General features: G+C 50.1%; 1 protein-coding gene across 13 annotated transcripts in view; it reads right to left on the reverse strand.

Moving 5' to 3' along the window:
- Positions 1–11,399, reverse strand: part of LOC129038443 (T-complex protein 10A homolog 2) — a 28,528-nt gene extending 17,129 nt beyond the window's left edge. Inside the window, exons 1-9 of one of the 13 annotated variants that reach the window (XM_054491448.2) lie at positions 11,270–11,374; positions 11,055–11,083; positions 10,026–10,170; positions 8,411–8,626; positions 5,252–5,389; positions 3,844–4,002; positions 3,189–3,300; positions 2,352–2,620; positions 1,807–1,943 (exon numbers count right to left, since the gene is read on the reverse strand). In XM_054491448.2, coding sequence (XP_054347423.2) covers positions 1,845–1,943; positions 2,352–2,620; positions 3,189–3,300; positions 3,844–4,002; positions 5,252–5,389; positions 8,411–8,626; positions 10,026–10,169 — 1,137 coding nt within the window. In that variant the 5' untranslated portion in view covers position 10,170; positions 11,055–11,083; positions 11,270–11,374 and the 3' untranslated portion in view covers positions 1,807–1,844. Of the gene's footprint in view, positions 1–1,110; positions 2,621–3,188; positions 3,301–3,843; positions 4,003–5,251; positions 5,390–8,410; positions 8,627–10,025; positions 10,171–10,958; positions 11,017–11,054 lie in introns of those variants that run through there. The other 12 variants (XM_054491453.2, XM_054491452.2, XM_054491457.2 and 9 more) reach the window with 12 other exon arrangements.
- Between the last annotated feature and the right edge of the window lie 8,488 nt (positions 11,400–19,887).

Here is a 19,887-nt window from a genome sequence, read left to right on the forward strand (position 1 = left end):
CAAGAGGAGTAAGATGAATGAACTGTTGAGCTGAAGAAGCGATGATGTGCTGCCCCAAGCAGGACTGGGTCTCCTCGGAGCTCACAAAACACTGTAGCTGCAGCCGCAGCCGGTGCCTCTTCTGACTCCTTCCTGAGTCAATGCCAACCACCGCCTCCTTGACGCGTCCTTTCGGAACTGAGCTCTCCTCAAGGGCTAAAATGTGGTGGCTGGAAGATACTTGAGGCTATGGTTTTGGGTTTTTTTAAGTAAAGCAAATCTTCCTCCTGAAAAGTCTATTGCCTTATTTACTGGAAATAAACTGGCAGTCAACAATGGTAGAAACGTCTGGCCTCCAGGTCAGGGCCCCATGGCCTGTCTGGAGGGAGCGGCGTGCAGAGCTCCTGGAAATTCACTTGGGGAAACTGGACCGCCGGCAGTCATCTGCCCTGCCATTTGGATGTCGTTTTTCTTCCTGTACTTCCTCCTTTTTCATCTTAGTGTCCATGGCCTGTGCTGTTTCCATGGAAGATAGTGGGTTTACAGGAAGATTCTGCAGAAAGCGTATAATCCTAGTCTCCCGTGGTCTCCATGAACACTGCAGTATGAGGCGGGAGAAATGCACCTTGTCCTGGCATTTTGCAGCCTCTGCCTCTAAGTCGGTGGGCGCGGCTGAGCCCTGGACAGTCAGCACCAGGACTTTGGACCACGTTTTGTGTTTTATTAAAGTGCTTATCTCCCACTTGTATGTTTGGTCTGCAGTCAGGGTGGCCACAATGACAACTGCCACATTTAACACCTGATACAAACAACACACAGAGACACCACCTGCCATGGCTGCCGCGCTGCTTCTAAATGCAGATCATTAGCCCGGAGGCTTCCAGGTGAACTCATTAGCTGGATCCCCAAACAAAATAAAACCCTAAGAAAAATGTTCCCACTCGTCCCCCTACTGAAGATGTCGGAGACGGCAGAACAGAATGTGGGCTTTTCTTGGGAGAACAGAAAACAAGCAGGACCTGTGTTCTGAGACTTCCCCGCCAGGTGCCTACTTTTACATCATACGTAAGTTCACACCCCGAATGTCCTGCTGTAGAGAAAATAATTTTATTTTATTCACTTTTTTTTTTTGTAAAATATAGCATGTTACAAGTGGACAACTAGCTAGGGCTTAGAAGTATGTTTGCTATTCTTGCCTTCGAGTCTATTAATGTCAATTGCAAACTGTAAATCAAAATGATAAAAATGAAACTCTGACTAGGGGAGTCATAAGTCATGACTAGGGGACTCATAAGTCATGAAAAATATTAATCTTGTTTGCGCTAAATGCAACCAACTTAAATCTATAAAAAAGTCTCTGTTTGAAAGGCTGAACTTCAGGAAATAAAGAGACATTTGGAATCATCTTAATTTTCTGTTCTTGTTGAGAAGATGGGAAGATGCAACCATCTCATGACACCCGCTCCGAATCTCACTTCCCCAGGAAGAAAAGGTCACCTTCTCAGGTCTTCCTGAGGGGAGCTGGGGGGGCCACCCTCGAAGAAGCCACTCAACCCACCTACCTGCAGCTCTGCAATGTTTGAGGAAGAACCGGCCAACTCGTCAGGTTGAACATGGCTGAGAAATCCGCCTTCAGAACTCTCTAAGACTGATGAGCTTCTGTCTAAAAAGCAAAAAGTTAAATTTAAAGGGACAGCGCATATACAGTGTGGAAATATCATTATCCTAATGCGATTGCTAAATCCAATTTAAGTGAATGGATGCACAGGTTCTCTCTTGTTCATGAGATCACTATACACATGTCAGGTCAGTTCAACAACAAATGATCCTGTAAGGAATATTAATTCTTTAATGAATACACTCAGTCAGCATTTCTTGGGCATCACTCTCTCTTGAGTATTCTGATGGATCAGGTGATTCACGGATGGAAAGGCACTGCCTCGGCCCCGAAGCTGCTCATGGTCCTGCAGGAGGCAGACACAGGAGATAAAAGCCGGATCCCTGCACCACTGGCTTATGGGACCTATGAAGGGACAGGGGCCGTGGTGAAGGAGCATCACAGGCTTCCAGGAGAGCCAGGGATCGGGGGGGCTTCCCCAGGATGGCGTCACTGTCAGCTGAGATGATGCCTGGAGGTTGCGGAGGTGCTAGCAGGTGTGTGGTATACAAGGCCTCCAGTTCTGCTTGGCACCAGCAAGTAAACTGAGGTCTCATCTGGGAGCCTGAAGGGGAGGGGGCAGCAGGAACAAGGCGGCCAGGCTGGTGCTGATCTGATGGCAAGGGCTTCTCCACCCCGCAGAGGGGCGCAGAGGGGACTGTGAGGGCACACAGGGCCTGGGGTGGTCTGAAGCAGATGATGGCACCAGTCTCACCTCCGTGAAGCTCCCTGCAGAGGCCATGAAGCAGTCTGGGATGCAGGAGGCCTGGGGAGCGGATCTGGGAGGAAGACAGTGTCGGGTTCGGCCCTGCAGGGCCACACAGGCCTGGGCCGAGGATGGGAAGGAGTCCAGGTGCCAGGCAGCCCAGGGTGAGTGGTGCCCACAGGGTTGGGCTGTGCTGCGCATAAGGACCACACCTGAGGCTCGGCCACACCTGAGGCTCGGCCACCGCATGGGCTCCGTTTCTTTACCCAGACAGGTTCCTGCGGGGGTCGTGAAGCTGCTATGGTCATTTTCTGGCAGAACGTGAGGAAGGAGTTCTTTCCCGACTCACCCAGGGGCACTCTTGGCTCCTCCCGGTGGGACCCCCCAATGCAGAAAGCACCCACAGCTGCATGGACAGAGCTGGGGCTCGGGAAAGAGGCTTGGGCAGGTGCTGGATGAGAGGGCGCTCCATCAGGGTGGCAGCAAAGCCATGGGCCGGCAAACGGAGAAAAGGGAACAAAGCCCCCGAGTCTGCCCAGGCCCAGCCAGATGCCTTCAGCTGGGAGTGTGCTCAGGGGGAAGTGGCTGGTAGGATTCAGAATCTCCAGCCACAGCCCCTGGAGACCGGCATGTGGGCTGTGTGTGGGGTGGAGGGCCAGGGGTGTCGGCAAGACTCCCAGGTGAGGACCCAACGAGGGAATTGGACAAAAGGTGGTCAGAAATTAGGCAGCTCCATGAAGGATATGTCCTTGCCATAGTAAGATGTTCTGCTCACGCGTATCCACAAGAAAGCCCCGCACTTTACAGGAAGCATGGAAATAGTTAGGAGTCCCCAACCCTGCTCACCAGCTCCTCTGGCTGCTGCTGTCTGCTCCTGCAGCGTGGCGGCCTGGGAAGCCTGCACTGGTGATTTTCTGCCACTGGAGTTTTGCAGACTTCGGGAAGATGGATGCATAACCTGGGGCAAAGACAGTCAGAGGCTCCCCTTGTCACAAGGTCCCTGTAGCCCGCAATGCCTCGAGCCCAAAGGCTGGGAGCATGAAGCCATCTTCAGCCATCCACAATTTCCAGCAAGACCCCAGGGCTCACCCAACAGCCCTGCACTCAGCACTACAAGGTAGATCAATTCTTTTAAAGACTCTGCAGAAATATACCAATTACAGAGCTCGGGAAAGTAATTGATTTTTAAAACTCAATTGAAGTTGTTTGCTTTTTTAGCATTAAAGACATGTCTGAAGAAATTCAAGGTTTTATCTATAGAAACATAATTAGGTTAATAAATAATTATGCTAATTATTTATTTATTAATAAATTAGTAAAATTTATTAATAAATAAATAAAGTTTTTATTAATAAATAAATAAATAAATAACATAATTAGGTTAATACTAGGTCTATTTTGAATAACAAATTGAGTACTCTTATTAGACCTAAGTGGAACTTCATCTGAATCTGAATTTTCCATGTGGACAGTGTAGAGTGACCCAGGTTTCCGAGGTCACCTTTCCGTCTTCAGACACCCCCCGTCTTTCTGCACCGGGAGTCGGCCTTCCAGTGGGTGCTGGACTTCTGTCTTGACGTCTCCCGGGAGGACTTTTCTCTCTACCTTCCTGTGGTGGTGTTTTCCCCGAGTTAATTCTTTCTGTCTTTAAACTCATTGGCTGAAAATAAATGTGGTTGCATTAGTAACCATCATATTATTTTAAAATGTTAAGCAACACATCACACCAGCTACCACAGAATCTAGAGGATTTTACACCCGCTTCCTACAGAAGGACACACGAGGCATCCACACTCTCATTCCCCATTTTACAGCCACGCTCTTGAGGAATTCAGGGACAGTATGGCTGACATTGTAGAATAAAGTCAACAGTGAAATAAAGTAGTTGAAACTCAATTCAAAAATGCATAATAAAAATAATGTTCCACCTTTTGAGCTATTTAAAAATTCATGGTTTTGAGGCGTGGATAAAACACCCATTCAGTTATCTATTTACTCGTACGTTGCCCGGCACGCGTGTGATTAACTCAGGTCAGTGAGGAAGCGTGAGAGAAGTCCGCGTCTCACAGGAGGCTGAACATATGCAGTCCGTCCTGGGACTTTCGACGTTTTGTGCTCATAGGATCTGAAAGGCTATTTTCCTTCTTGTGACAAATGCTCAGAGTAGATTTCTGATCTTCCTTCAGGGAATAAAGTGTTATCTGCTCAGCAGTTGCTTTGGGAAAGAATGCGAGGAGATAAATCTTCTTCAGGAGGTGGGGGGCAGTCTTCTCCATCCACATCAACCCAGTATCAGTTGCTGGCTGAGGACTCACGAGATTTGCCTCCTGAGTGTGAGGCTGACACAAAGCTGGGACAGGAAGAGACACACTGGCCAGCAGAATGTTCTAAAGAGGAGCTAATTTTAAGAAGGAAAAATGTGATGGAGACAAAATAGCATCCTGCACTGTGGCCCCCAAGCAAGCAGCGCAGCCCCCGTTCAGAGGAGTCCATGCTGACAAGCAGCAGGTGCAAGACCGCAGTGCAGAAGCAGGGAGCGTGGGAGGCTGCGAGCCCCCAGACGCATGGGCCATGGCGCGTGGTGAGAGTGCCACGCATATCACCTCCATGGGTGGCACCCACGGAAGCAAAGCCCCCGAGTCCACTCGGCCCCAGCCAGACACTTGCTGCTGTGAGTGCGCTCAGAGGGAAGCAGCTGGGAGGACTTGGAATCTGCTCCACAGCAGGAAGTGCTGTGGTTTAGGATCTTGTTTGAAAGGCATGCACCCATGTCCTTGGAAGAACACAGGACTCCAGGGAGCACCACACTCGCCCAGGGAGGTGAAACTGTGGTGAGGAGCTGATGGGATGTGTGTGTTTTTGTACAGAACCTCTGCTGCTCTTTACAGACGATAAGCACGAAGGGTCACCTTTGGAGGAGCTAAGTTGTTAGATGACGATCTTTGTCCCAGGAGAGTGGCACTCTGACTCTTGCGGCTAGCATATTTGGGCATTGTCTCTTCATCAACTGACAGAGGTGAATTTTTTCCAAAAGCAGTTTCCAATGCCTAAAAGACAAAATGTGGGGAAAATGTTCACATTTTCGAATGGAAAATAAATTCAAATTTTAATACAATCCAAAATAATTGGAATGTCCTAGAAAAAATTAGGGTACAAGGTAGGGGGACTTGGCCTGGGTTTTTCCCCCAACATGTTGATAAGAACAGAAACCCTCACCCAACATTTGTGGAGGAAACTTTGTGGAGTCCATGTTTGCTTTGTGTTTCTTATTGTGGTTCCTTGTTTCAAAATGATCACAGGATCCCAAAGGCTACAGAATGAACAATACCCAACATATCTTCCTTCGGGCTCATGTGTCTTCAATGGGGAATGTGGTAATGGAGGAGGAAAATGTGATGCTCCTTCTAGTGTTGTCTCTACAACTTGTCTAAGATTCAAAATGCAAATTCCCAATTTTCCCTGTTATCAGCAGACTGACCTGGAACAGCGTGATCCTTCAGGTGGGAGGAGGTGTGTTAGGTCTGGAATGTTTAATTATTCACCACTCTCCCCTCCGAGGAGGAGGAGGGAGTGAGAAGGGGAGAGGGTTGCTGTGAATGAATCCTTAATACCAGATCCAGAGTGGCTCACCCACACAGCCGTGCCCACGTTCCGAGGGTGCTCATGCCTCAGCCTTTTAGATACTCAGTCCCTAAAACTGCGACTACACACAGATACTCCTACGCAAATTTAAAGTGTGGAATTCACATATCCCATCCTTTCTTCAAATCAGGTATGCTCTTGTGAGCATAGATCCTCTTCCTATAAATAGCCCCATGGTGACCAGTACAATGCACAGAATCAAAAAAAAATTTGGAAATTCACCAAGCTCTAATCTCGAAATAAGAGAATGATCGAAACTGTAGGGAGTGTGAAGACTGAACGAGACTTCATTGACTCTTGGGGTTATTGTTATGGTTACATTTCGACCAACATACAATGACCCAAATGGGGCAGTAGATACTATTTTTTAGGAACTGGCATACAGTATACGCAGGGAAAAAATCCCTGTGGGTCTTATGGGTTCTCCTCACAGAAGGTGGACAATCCCGGCCAGTATTTGTGGCAATTTCTCCCTCTCTACCTCTGACGGAGGAACAGCCTGCCCGGCTTCCACTCTTCCTTCCGCAGAAGGACTGGGCGCTTTGCTGTGCTGAGAGGCTAAACCTGCTTTCCTTCTGAGGCAGCAGAAGCCATCTCCATGGAAACAAAGCTCTCGCAGAGCTCCCGAAGAGTGGGAATAACTTCCACGATTTCCCGTAATTTCTTGTAGAGGAATTTGTGGCTGTTCTTGCCATGCTGGGAGGACCGACCACAGAGCAGGCTCCTCTGGAATGTATTCCGTGGGTGCCTGTGTGTGTGTGCGTGTGTGTGCGTGTGTGTGTTGTAATCACTGTGTAGTATGGGAAATATTCTAAGTCCTGGAAGTACCGATTTAAAAGTTCACACAATAAGTGCAGATAGGAAATGTTGGTACTTTTCTTAACCCACTGAGAAATATCCCCACTTACATTTGGAGGGTGTTCACGTGGTTCCATGTGTCCTGACCTGTACGTATAATTTTAATGATTCAAGTTGTTTAGACCCACGTGCGGGAAACAGAGCCCAGACAAGGCGGTGATAACACTGGCCACATTCACACTCTCTTAGGCTCGGTCTTTGAGCCGTGCGTTCAAACTCGAAAGCTCAGTGTTCTATAAAGGCAGGTGGGTGCTGGGAGGCACTGACTACTTCAGCATGAGAATGCTAGTTCTTCCTTTGGGATAGAGCAGGGCAGTGATATGGGACGGGCGCAGGAAAGTCCTGGGTAGAGAAGGGCAGGTCCCTGGCTAGGGCTCCACCCCTGGGCCTGTGCCCAGGGACCTAGGCATTTCTGCTTTCGTACCCAAATGTAGCATTTCCAAGACCACCCTGGCCCGCCACACTCCCATCTTGTGCCTGTGAAAACCCCGAGACCCTAGTGGGCAGAGACACAAGTGGCTGGCAGTGAGAGGAACACACTGGCAGACGCCAGCAAGCCATTGACTGGCGGAATGACAAGGAGATCGGTCAAGGCGGTCAGAGGAGAGCCCGGCCATTGGGCTGCCCAACTCCAGGTGAAAACCACCTTCCCACTCCATCTCGGTTCTGGCTCCCCCGTCTGCTGAGAGCTACCATCACCCAGTAAAAAACTTGCACCCATCCTCCAAGCCCACGTGTGATCTGATTTTTCAGGTACACCAAGGCAGGAACCCAGGATACAGAAAGCCCTCTGTCCTAGTGATGTGCAGAGGGTCTAACTGAGCTGATAAACACAAGCTGCCTACAGATAGCTAAACTGAAAGAACACCCTGTAACACATGCCCACTGGGGCTTCAGCTGTAAACATTCACCCCAGACACTGCTGTGGCGTTGGAGCCGCACAGCCTGCCCGTCTCTACGCTCCCCTAGAAGTTTGAGCTGTGGGACACTGAGGAAGCGAGCCACACCCCCATCACATACCCTGGGAGAGGGACAAGGGAATTTTTCCCATTTCAACAGGTCTCTATCACATTCTACACAGCTGTCCTAGAGGATGAACAGAAGGACACCGGGCCACTGAGCTGGCTCTGGAGTCACCCTGGGTTCAAATCCCAGCTCCGCATTCTCCAACCCGTGGCCTTGATGGAGTTCGTAACAGGATCCATTTCACAGGGTCGTCGTAGAGAGTAAGACGGTGAAGCTCCCTACCTAGACCGTGTAAACTCCACAGTAAGAGTTTGCTGCTTTTGTCCCGAGACATCATGGGATGTCTTAGAATTCTAGACGTCAGACGCGCAGCCTGGAGGCAGCTGTGCTTCTGTCTGCTGGAGCGCCTGGTGAGAGGTCTGATGTATCCAGTTCTTTAATCTTTACTTGTGGGAAATGGAGTTGATGGAAAGATAGCAAGCCCTCCCACCACCTGGGGCATGAGAGCTACCACGTCACCCAGCAACAAAGCCCACATCTTTACAGGGACGCTATTTTTACACAATGCAAATGATACAAAAACACAAATTTGCTTTTGGTACCGGAGTGTGTGATTCTTGCCCCACGTGTGGGGATGCTGCAGGTTTCTTCCTGGCTTCCCACTGCTGCCGCTGCAGACCTCTCAGCTCTTCTCGGAGCTCCAGGTTCTGCTTCCTCAAGGCATCTATATGACTCTGGAGTTTTCTGTGAACATCAGCCCACAGCGACTCCTGTCTCCCAAGCTCTTGGTGGAGTCTGGTGATCTGCTGCTGTAATGACTGTTATTGGGAAGAGAACACCAGAAAACCTCTCAGACGCACAACCACCACATTCATCTGCAAAATACTCAAGCCCTCTCTGATGTAAGACCAACACTCTTTCTGGACAAAAGGACACCCAATGAGATAAACAGGACAACCACAGCCTTTTTCTTTCCTTTTTTTTTTTTTTTTTTTTTTTTTGAGGCAGGGTTTCACTCTGTCACCCAGGCTGGAGTACAGTGGCATGATCTCAGCTCACTGAAGCTTCAACTTGATGAGCTCAAGTGATCCTCCTGCCTCAGCCTCCAATGTAGCTGGGACTACAGGCATGTGCCACTACACTTGGCTAATTTTTGTATTTTTAGTAGAGATGGGATTTCACCATGTTGCCCAGACTGGTCCCAAACTCCTGGGCTCAAGCGATCCACCTGCCTCGGCCTCCCAAAGTGCTGGGATTACAGGCATAAGCTACCATGACTGGCTATAGCTTTATTCTTATTGAGTACTGTTTATTATGAGTTAGTCTACATGATATAACCAGATATAGATGGTCAGTGAATTATGATTCCTTGTTAAAACACTGCTACAGCAATAAGAGGCTGGCATTCTTTTTCCTTTTTTTTTTTTTGAGACAGGGTCCTGCTCTGTCAACCAGGCTGGAGTGAAATGGCACAATTTCAGCTCACTGCAACCTCCACTTCCCAGGTTCAAGCAGTTCTGGTGCCTCAGCATCCCAAGTAGCTGGGATTACAGGTGCACGCCACCATACCTGGCTAATTTTTGAATTTTTAGTAGAGACGAGGGTTTGCCATGTTGGCCAGGCTGGTCTCAAACACCATGCTGGCATGGATGTATGGTCAACAGTTTAAAAATTATGGAAGCCACCGCATTTTCAACCTGACATGTTAGCCTTCCCCTGGCATCCTTCATTGGACCATAGAGCCTCCAGCCTTGCTCTGAGAATAAGCGGGATCGTGATAGAGGTACAGCCCTGCACTGTGTGGCCCTGGCCACAGGGACCCATGGCACTTTCTTGAGAGCAAGCACTGTCCAACAGGGTCTGGTGAGGAAGGGGCTAAAAATCAGGAAGCTTGCTGGGATGATGTAAGGCATGTCAACCTTCTGATTTTCGTTAATGAAGTTTTTAAAGTATGGTGCCTTCTCCTGGATTAGAGGAGAAAAGCTGGAACATTAATATTTTCTTTAACTCCCTGTCCTGCCTCCCATCCACCAAGAGAGAAGGTTGCAGAGGGGAAAAGAGCCACGTGCCCCTCTGAGAGGAAGTTCAGCATCAGCGTCCCGGGGTGGGGCATTCCTACGGGGGTATGGCGAGGGAAAGTCCAATGACAGGCCTCAGGGACAGGAATCAGGGTCCCGCCTGGTGGGACTAACTCTGTCCCCACAGAGGTCAGCTCACCGGTATCTCCCCGGCATTGCTGTCCTCCCTGGGGACCTCGGCGGCCACAGCTGTCTTCTCCATGGCAGCCATAGCTCCCGGGCACGGGTCCTCCGGGTGGGTGCCTTCCTTGGGCTCCTCGGCCTCAAGCTGACCCTCCAGCATCCTGGTTGGGAAGGGAAGAGCTACGGCAATGCCTGAATGCAGCCCCCTACCCCGTCAGTGTGGGCTGAAGGCCCCAGCCTCAACCTAAGGGCGAGCAGGAACCACAGCCTCTCTTCTCCCCCAGGGTCCTGTACATATTCCCAAGCCCGAAGCTGACCAGGTGAAAGGACACCACAGAGGGAGGGACTGAGCGGTCCACACCTGGCTCTCCACCATCCTCCATGGAAAACACTTCAGTTCCTAGAAGATCAGCCTGACACCTAATGCACTGTGGTCATCCAGAGAAGGGTGTGACCGAGATGTGAGCCAGTGTGAGTGGGATGTGAGTGGTGTGTGAGCAGGTGTGAGGGGAATGTGAATGGGTGTGAGCAGATGTGAGCAGGATGGTCTCGGGGTGTGAGTGGGATGTGTGTGGATGGTCGCGTGTGGCCCTGAGGGAACTCTTAGCCCTTTAATCAGCACCACTGGATCAACACCCACTTGGAGGGGCACAGGCAGACCCCACACTGTGTTGAGTCTGAGTCTTGAACCATTAGGATGACATTTGTGAATTCATGGTGAAGACATGGAAAGGAAACACCTTTTTATAGGTACAGCATTTATGCCAGTTCAAGGAAGCTCACAGCAATCAGAAAACTAAAACAAAAGAGAAAACGCAAAGCTTCCTGCAAGCCTGCAGGGTCCTCTCTGAAAGCTGCTCCCAACCCTGCCTCACCCTCTCGGTTTTAGGAAGCGAGCGGCCCCCAACGAAACCCTGACTGTTTATTCATAAACTCACTGTATACAAACCTGAGAATGAGCAGTTTAACCACAGTGATTGGAGAAACGCTGTTTAAAAGAGAGTCTCCTGGTGGAGGCAAATCGAAGGTCAAGAGCAAGACCTACCAGTAACTGGATCCCTGGCCGTTCCTTCCCTGCGGGGATTGGGACAGTTTCTGTGGAAATGGGCGGGGGTCCGCGGTCCTCACAGCCCTGAGAAAGCTTCTTCTTTCCTGTTCCTCTGAGGGGATACCCCAGTGTCCTCGGCCCCAAACTTGTGACCCCCTTAGTCCAGGGAAGACCCCTTCCCTCAGCCTCACCACCAGACCTCGTCACCTCACCTGGTCCCCGCCAGTCTCTTCTGCCGGGACCAGATCAGCTGGGCCGTGTCCCCACAGCTGTCCCCAAGCCCTCCTGCCTCATCTCCAGAGACCAGGGAGCAGCAGACAGTTCCAACGGACTTTCTGTCTTAAAGGGGCATGAGCGTCCCACTCAATGTCACCACTGGACCAGCTCAGATAATAATTAAACATCCCAAACCTGCAATTCTAACATAGGAGCTCATTGTCAGTGGAATCCATCCATCCACAAAGGACACTGGAGAGAGTCAAACTGCTCCTCCCCATTGACAAAAACCCATGTGTTTAATACCAAGTCTTCAATACCCAACGTGTAGTAAGAGCTCATTTCTCTGAGCATACATTCTTGAAGAAATATAAACTTTCTTTGGATGTCAAATTATTTACTAGAAAAAACATTTTTATGAAGGGAAAATATTGTGTGTGAGTTTAAATAGGAGACAGGATTCAAATTTTCATCATTTCACAAAATGCATCTCCATCTGAATTGTCGTGTGCTTTTTGTGATAGAGAAGAGAATGAGGAGCAAGCGAGAGTCCATGTTCCTGTTAAGCCCTGGCCGTCCTTCTCATCCACGGTGCTGCCTGTGGAGAACACACCTGGGGCTCCCCTGAGCCTGCTTGTGCTGTGTGTCACTCGGATAGTTCCGCAACCGACTCGCGTGCAATAGGCAGTAAACACCGACGTCGTGAATGAACGAAGAAACTACCACAAAGAGGAAACGAGGCACTTTTGTCCCTGCACGTCATTCTAACCGTGGGATTGTGGGTCCTGAGGTGTGTGAGGGGTTGTGTGTGTGTCCTGAGGTGTGTGAGGGTTGTGTGTGAGTCCTGAGGTGTGTGAGGGGTTGTGTGTGTGTCCTGAGGTGTGTGAGGGTTGTGTGTGTTCTGAGGTGTGTGAGGGGTTGTGTGTATCCTGAGGTGTGTGAGGTGTTGTGCGTGTGTCCCGAGGTGAGGGTTGTGTGTATCCTGAGGTGTGTGGGGTGTTGTGTGTGTCCTGAGGTGTGTGAGAGGTGTTGTGTAGGTTCTTGAGGTTTGTGAGAGGTTGTGTGTGTGTCCTGAGGTGTGTGAGGTTTGTGTGTGTCCTGAGGTGTGTGAGATGTTGTGTGTGTGTTCTGAGGTGTGTGAGAGGTTGTGTGTGTCCTGAGGTGTGTGAAAGTTGTGTGTGTCCTGGGGTGTGTGAGGGTTGTGTGTGTCCTGAGGTGTGTGAGGGGTTGTGTGTGTGTGTCCTGAGGTGTGTGAGGGGTTGTGTGTGTGTCTTGAGTTGTGTGAGGGGTTGCGTGTGTGTGTCCTGAGGTGTGTGAGGTGTTGTGTGTGTGTCCTGAGGTGTGTGAGGTGTTGTGTGTGTGTCCTGAGGTGTGTGAGGGTTGTGTGTGTGTCCTGAGGTGTGTGTATCCTGAGGTGTGTGAGGTGTTGTGTGTGTGTGTGTCCTGAGGTGTGTGAGGTGTGTGTGTGTCCTGAGATGTGTGAGGGATTGTGTGTGTCCTGAGATGGGTGAGGGTTGTGTGTGTCCTTAGGTGTGTGAGGTGTGTGTGTGTCCTGAGTTGTGTGAGGGTTGTGTGTGCCCTGAGGTGTGTGTGTCCTGAGGTGTGTGAGGGTTGCGTGTGTCCTGAGGTGTGTGAGGTGTTGTGTCTGTTCTGAGGTGTGTGAGGTTTGTGTGCATGTCCTGAGGTGTGTGAGGGTTGTGTGTGTGTCCTGAGGTGTGTGAGGTTTGTGTGCATGTCCTGAGGTGTGTGAGGGCTGTGTGTGTGTCCTGAGGTGTGTGAGGGTTGTGTGTGTGTTCTGAGGTGTGTGAGGGTTGTGTGCCTGTCCTAAGGTGTGTGAGAGTTGTGTGTGTGTCCTGAGGTGTGTGAGGGTTGTGTGTGTCCTGAGGTGTGTGAGGTGTGTGGATGTCCCGGGGTGTGTGAGGGTTGTGTGTGTCCTGAGGTGTGTGAGGGGTTATGTGTGTGTCCTGAGGTGTGTGAGGGGTTGTGTGTGTGCCCTGAGGTGTGTGAGAGGTGGTGTGTGTCCTGAGGTGTGTGAGGTGTTGTGTATGTGTCCTGAGGTGTGTGAGGGGTTGTGTGTGTCCTGAGGTGTGCGAGATGTATGTGTGTCCTGAGGTGTGTGAGGGTTGTGTGTGTTTCCTGAGGCGTGTGAGGGGTTATGTGTGTGTCCTGAGGTGTGTGAGAGTTGTGTGTGTGTCCTGAGGTGTGTGAGGTGTTGTGTGTGTGTCCTGAGGTGTGTGAGGTGTGTGAGGTGTTGTGTGTGTGTCCTGAGGTGTGTGAGGTGTTGTGTGTGTGTCCTGAGGTGTGTGAGGGGTTATGTGTGTGTCCTGAGGTGTGTGAGGGTTATGTGTGTGTCCTGAGGTATGTGAGGTGTTGTGTGTGTTTCCTGAGGTGTGTGAGGGGTTATGTGTGTGTCCTGAGGTGTGTGAGGTGTGTGAGGTGTTGTGTGTGTGTCCTGAGGTGTGTGAGGTGTTGTGTGTGTGTCCTGAGGTGTGTGAGGTGTTGTGCGTGTGTCCTGAGGTGTGTGAGGGTTGTGTGTGTGTCTTGAGGTGTGTGAGGTGTTGTGCGTGTGTCCTGAGGTGTGTGAGGTGTGTGAGGTGTTGTGTGTGTGTCCTGAGGTGTGTGAGGTGTTGTGTGTGTGTCCTGAGGTGTGTGAGGGTTGTGTGTGTGTCTTGAGGTGTGTGAGGTGTTGTGCGTGTGTCCTGAGGTGTGTGAGGGTTGTGTGTGTGTCTTGAGGTGTGTGAGGTGTTGTGTGTGTGTCCTGAGGTGTGTGAGGGTTGTGTTCGTTTCTGTGCTCCTCTCAGGTGCCGCCCGGTTTTTGTTCGCGGGGTGAGACTTGGCCGGCCCCCTCCCCTCTCCATGGGGCAGGCAGCTTCCATCCCCATCTTCATGGTGTCTCCTTCCTCCAGAGACTCCGCCATCCCTGGGACACCCAGGGGGTCTCTCTGCCCAGGCCTCACAGCACCCTGAGAAGTTTGACCCAGCTGGAAGTTGTGATGTCCTCGAGTTTCTGGAAGCCTTTCTCAGTCAGCTCTACAAGTTGGGGAATGAGGGCCCAGTGTCTCATGTCCATTTCCACAGAGTTGTATTTGTTATCCCGAGGATGTGTGAGCTCAGACCTGTCCATCTCGCCATTAAAGCAGGTCCACCCACACGTTTTCATCACCAGCCATCATCGATGGGTTTCAGGCTTCGCAGCTCCCGTCCTGAGCCTCAGCCGGGGCGGCTCCCGGGGCAGGGTCCCCCCATCCCTCTCTGTGCTGCGGGTCTCTGTGGGTTGCTCTTCCCGGCCTGGCCAGGCCATTTTCTTCGCTGAGTCTTCCCCAGATTCTCGTCCTGGAGCAAACACTTGTGGCCGCGGGTCAGGGCGGAGCCTCCTGGGCGTTTGGACTATGGGGCCCTTCCTTTCTCTCTGATAAGGCCCCCGTTTTCTGTTCAGCCTCGTGGTGCCTTAACCGCGTTTCAGGCACGGTCTTCCAGGGGCCTTCTGGTTTGAACATTCTGCAGAGGAAAGCACAACACATCTTCACTCATCTTTTAAAATCAGAAGCCAGTTCCAGAGTCGGCTGCTTGGAGTAGCAGCAGATACACTTTTTAAAGTAGCTTAGCTGTTTAAATTTCTGGTTCAAAGGACTAGTTCTATAGTGGTACAGACCCCTGACAAAAGAAATCACCTTTGGTAAATATCATCGCTGCAAATGAGCAATGTGACTGGGGAACTAGTGAGATGCCATTGAGATTGGAACCCACCCCACTGAGGTAGCTGAGCGAATTCGTGGATGACTAAATGTCGGAATACTAAGTTAGGAGAGGGGTGCGTGTCATCCAAGGAATGACGTGCACTCACACTGTGCCTCAAGTGACACAGATCATAGTAGATTCCAGGGAAACACTTGCAGCTGTGTTGAGTTCCTCAAACTACCACAAAACTCTTATGGTAAAACTTGTGAGAGGTGGAGATAAGAGAGTATGACCCCTGTGATCGAATCCAAATATGAATTGTAAAATATGCCTTAATACTATCACCAGTAGCTGTAGTGTACAATGATAGAACAAAAAGAGAAAGGTTTTCTACTGATTTTCTAGTTGTTCCCTCAGTGGTGCATTTTAGCACTCCCAAAACTCCATGTTTCTTTCGGATTTTATGAGCTGAGTCTGAATATTATAAGTGACACACTCCTTTTTTTTTCTTGCGAGACAGGGTTTTGCTCTGTTGCCCAGGCTGGAGTGCAGTGGTGCTATCTCGGCTCACTGCAACCTTGACTTCTTAGGCTCAAGCAATCCTCCCATCTCAGGCTCCCTAATAGCTAGAACTACAGGTTCACACCACCACACCCAGCTAATTTTTGAATTTTTTGTAGAGACAGGTCTCGCTATGTTGCGCTAGCTGGTCTCAAACTTCTGGACTCAAGCGATCCACCTGCCTCAGCCTCTTGAGTGCTGGGATTACACATTTTTTAAGCATGTTCTCTGTACAATATTTTGTAAAAATTGAGAATAAGGAAAGACATTGCCCCTTTAAGCAAGGTGGTAAGGCAACATATAAATACTCAATCCACAATAGTGAGTGCTTCCATTAATTACATTCTAAAGTTTTTTTGTTTAAAATGAATTGGGGGAGTACATTATGCTCTTCAAGATAATGAACAGAGAAAAATGTCCAATGATTGCTAGCCATCCCGATAATGTATTTACTCTATGTTGTGTTATTTTGTTTTTGCAGTAGGACCCAAGTGATCAGAAAGGATATCACATAGTCAGTGATCAGCTGAGACTGAGTACAGACAGGGGAAGAAGCTAACTTAGACCTAAAGGGACCTGGGGTCAGGAGACATTTCTAGATAAGCCCATCAGCCAGATAACATCAACCCATGACTTCCGACACCAATGCTGAAAAGGCCACAGAGGAGAGAGGATCCTGAGAAGGTTTTTAATATCTGAAAGTTCTTGTATTAAAAGAAGTGGAAAGTTTCTTGATGTGTGTATGAAGGCCAAGACTGAGATAGTGGTACTGAGGGTGGGATGATACCACGTTGAGGCTGGGAGTTTTATTTCTTTTAAATCTTTCTGTAGGTGTACCTCTGTGGAGTCCTACCACTTCTAAACCATAGTTACAATGCCAATAAATACATTGAACAATGTTCCTGCTGCTCGTGGGTGTCATGCTCTTCCTCATAGCTCTATCGGAACCCTTTATTGCTCATGACCTTGTGTCCATATCATGCTATCTGATTATTCATCATTTTTCCTGGATCTGCTTGATATGAAATGTGGATACAGCTATGTTTGAAGAAACATGTTATAGGAAAAGAAACTCTGACCTCAGAATCTGAGGATTTGTATAATTTGGCCTTTACACAAAAGAATTATGTAATTTTGGACAAGTCCCTTAATACAGTATTTGAACTTAATTTTATTGCCCCTTCTAGGTCTAAACCCTCAGCTGTGAGTAGTAATTTGCGGCATGATGGTGAGGTGAAATGACAGAGGCTCATGGCATGTCGTTGCAGAATATCCACTAGACTTTCACAAGTCACCAGTCGTGGATTTCAGGATCTGACTGCTTGTCATCTTGGGAGATGTCAGGATCTGACTGCTTGCCTTCATGGGAGATGTCAGGATCTGAGTGCTTGTCACCACAGGAGACATCAGGATCTGACTGCTCGTCTTCATGGGTAGACATCAGGATCTGACTGCTTGTCATCACGGGAGACGTCAGGATCTGACTGCTTGTCACCACGGGAGACGTCAGGATCTGACTGCTTGTCACCACGGGAGACATCAGGATCTGACTGCTCATCTTCATGGGGAGACGTCAGGATCTGACTGCTTGTCACCACGGGAGACGTCAGGATCTGACTGCTCGTCTTCATGGGTAGACATCAGGATCTGACTGCTTGTCATCACGGGAGACGTCAGGATCTGACTGCTTGGCACCACGGGAGACGTCAGGATCTGACTGCTTGTCACCACGGGGGACGTCAGGATCTGACTGCTTGTCACCACAGGAGACGTCAGGATCTGACTGCTTGTCACCACGGGAGACGTCAGGATCTGACTGCTTGTCATCATGGGAGATGTCAGGATCTGACTACTTGTCATCTTGGGAGACGTCAGGATCTGACTGCTCATTTTCATGGGGAGACGTCAGGATCTGACTGCTTGTCATCATGGGGAGACATCAGGCTCTGACTGCTTGTCATCTTGGGAGACGTCAGGATCTGACTGCTTGTCATCTTGGGAGACGTCAGGATCTGACTGCTTGTCATCTTGGGAGACGTCAGGATCTGACTGCTTGTCTTCATGGGAGACGTCAGGTACAGCTTAACAATTAGCTAAGGGGTTCATCTTACAGATACCTCTAATTACTGCTTTAGCTAAAAAAAACCCCATGAAAGACACAGGTTTACTGCATCATATGAACCCATAGTAAATATTTCGTGACCTGATACTTATCCAGACAGAGCTCTGTTAGCCAGAACTAAATAATTGCCAGAAAAATAAACACTAATATTCATAATACCGTTCTTTAAATACTAGAAAATCATGGGACTTTTGAGTCATCAGTGAAGGCAAAAGCTTAACACAACATGTTTCTATTCTGTTCCTTGTTATTTTGTAATTCATTAACTGTAAACTAATCAACAACCTCCAGTGCCTAGCACTGTGCAGCCATTGCAAGGCTTAAAGACGAGTATGAGACATGGTTCCGGGTGCCTGAGAAGTCAGGGCTTAGTGAGAGAGATGAAGAGAGTGTACTAGGACAATTAACACCTAGATATTAATAGCAAGGTGCTCAGCAGAGTGTTTCACACAAGAGGGGACACCTTTCCAGGTCTTGAGCTGAGGCAGCTTTTTGTAGGATCAGAGAGAGAGAAGGGATATTTCTAAAGGAAGGTGGTCAACCAAAGCCCAGGAGGAAGCAATGGGTGTCTCCTCACCTGTGTTTCTGCATCTGCGCTTCCTTACCTGCATCCCCTCACCTGCGCTCCCTCACCTGCACCCCCTCAGCTGACTTCCTCACCCGCGCTTCCTCACCTGCGCCCCCTCACCTGCGCCCCCTCACCTGCACCCCCTAACCTGCGCCCCCTCACCTGGGCTCCCTCACCTGTGCCCCAACATGTGCCCCCTCACCTGTGCCCCCACCTGTGCTCCTCACTTGCGCCCCCTCACCTGTGCCCCTCACCTGCGCCTCCTCACCTGCGCCCCTCACCTGTGCCCCCTCACCTGCTCCCCCTCACCTGTGCCTCTTCACCTGACTTCCTCACCTGCGTCTCCTCACCTGACTTCCTCACCTGTGCCCCCTCACCTGCACCTCCTCACCTGCACCCCCCACCTACGCCCCCTCACTTGCACCCCCTCACCTGCACCTCCTCACCTGCGCCTCCTCACCTGACTTCCTCACCTGCTCCCCCTCACCTGCACCCCCTCACCTGCGCCTCCTCACCTGACTTCCTCACCTGTGCCCCCTCACCTGCGCCCCCTCACCTGTGCCTCCTCACCTGACTTCCTCACCTGTGCCCCCTCACCTGCGCCCCCTCACCTGTGCCTCCTCACCTGACTTCCTCACCTGTGCCCCCTCACCTGCGCCCCCTCACCTGTGCCCCCTCACCTGACTTCCTCACCTGCACTTCCTCACCTGTGCCCCCTCACTTGTGCCCCCTCACTTGTGCCCCCTCACCTGCGCCCGCTCACCTGTGCCTCCTCACCTGACTTCCTCACCTGTGCCCCCTCACCTGACTTCCTCACCTGCACCCCCTCACCTGCACCCCCTCACCTGTGCCTCCTCACCTGTGCCTCCTCACCTGTGCCTCCTCACCTGACTTCCTCACCTGTGCCTCCTCACCTGTGCCTCCTCACCTGTGCTTCCTCACCTGCGCCTCCTCACCTGCACCTCCTCAACTGCGCCTCCTCACCTGCAAGGAGCTGTGTAAAGACTGTTCTGATGGGAGAGGAGCTTTTCTTCAGGACATAAACCTGGAGGTATAGTGTGGGTCGGATGATGGTCCTTTCAAAATTCAGACACTCAACCTTGGACTTAACATGATCATCAGTGGGAATGGTTTTAAGTTTACCGTGATGAAATTTGTAGATTATAAAAGATGATTCTGGCAGAAGCATATAAACAAATTAGAGGAGGAAGGGGGAGAAGCCAGGCCCAGTTAGGAAACCATTTAGTAACCCAGTCATGTGGGAAGAAGGTCTAAGCTACCAAGTTTACATATTGAGTCCATAAAATGTGTGATAGGCAGAATAATGGCCCCCAGAGATGTCCACATCCTAATCCCTGGAACTTGGAAATATGTTGCCTCACAAAAGGGACTGTAGGGTGATGAAGTCAAGGATCTCAAGATGGAAAGGTTATCCTAGATGATCTGGGCAGGCTCGATGTCATCACTAGGATCTTTACCTAAGGGAAGCTAGAGGGTCAGAGTCAGACGATGTGACAATGAAAGCAGGGAGGCCAGGCGCAGTGGCTCACACTTGTCATCCCAGCACTCTGGGGGATCACTTGAGGCCAGGAGCTGAGACCAGCCTGTCCAATGTGGCAAAACCCTGTCTTTACTAAAAATGCAAAAGTTAGCCTGGTATGGTGGTGCACTCCTATAGTCCCAGC

Source organism: Pongo pygmaeus, chromosome 5, assembly GCF_028885625.2.
Source record: "Pongo pygmaeus isolate AG05252 chromosome 5, NHGRI_mPonPyg2-v2.0_pri, whole genome shotgun sequence".
Taxonomy (NCBI): Eukaryota; Metazoa; Chordata; class Mammalia; order Primates; family Hominidae; genus Pongo; species Pongo pygmaeus.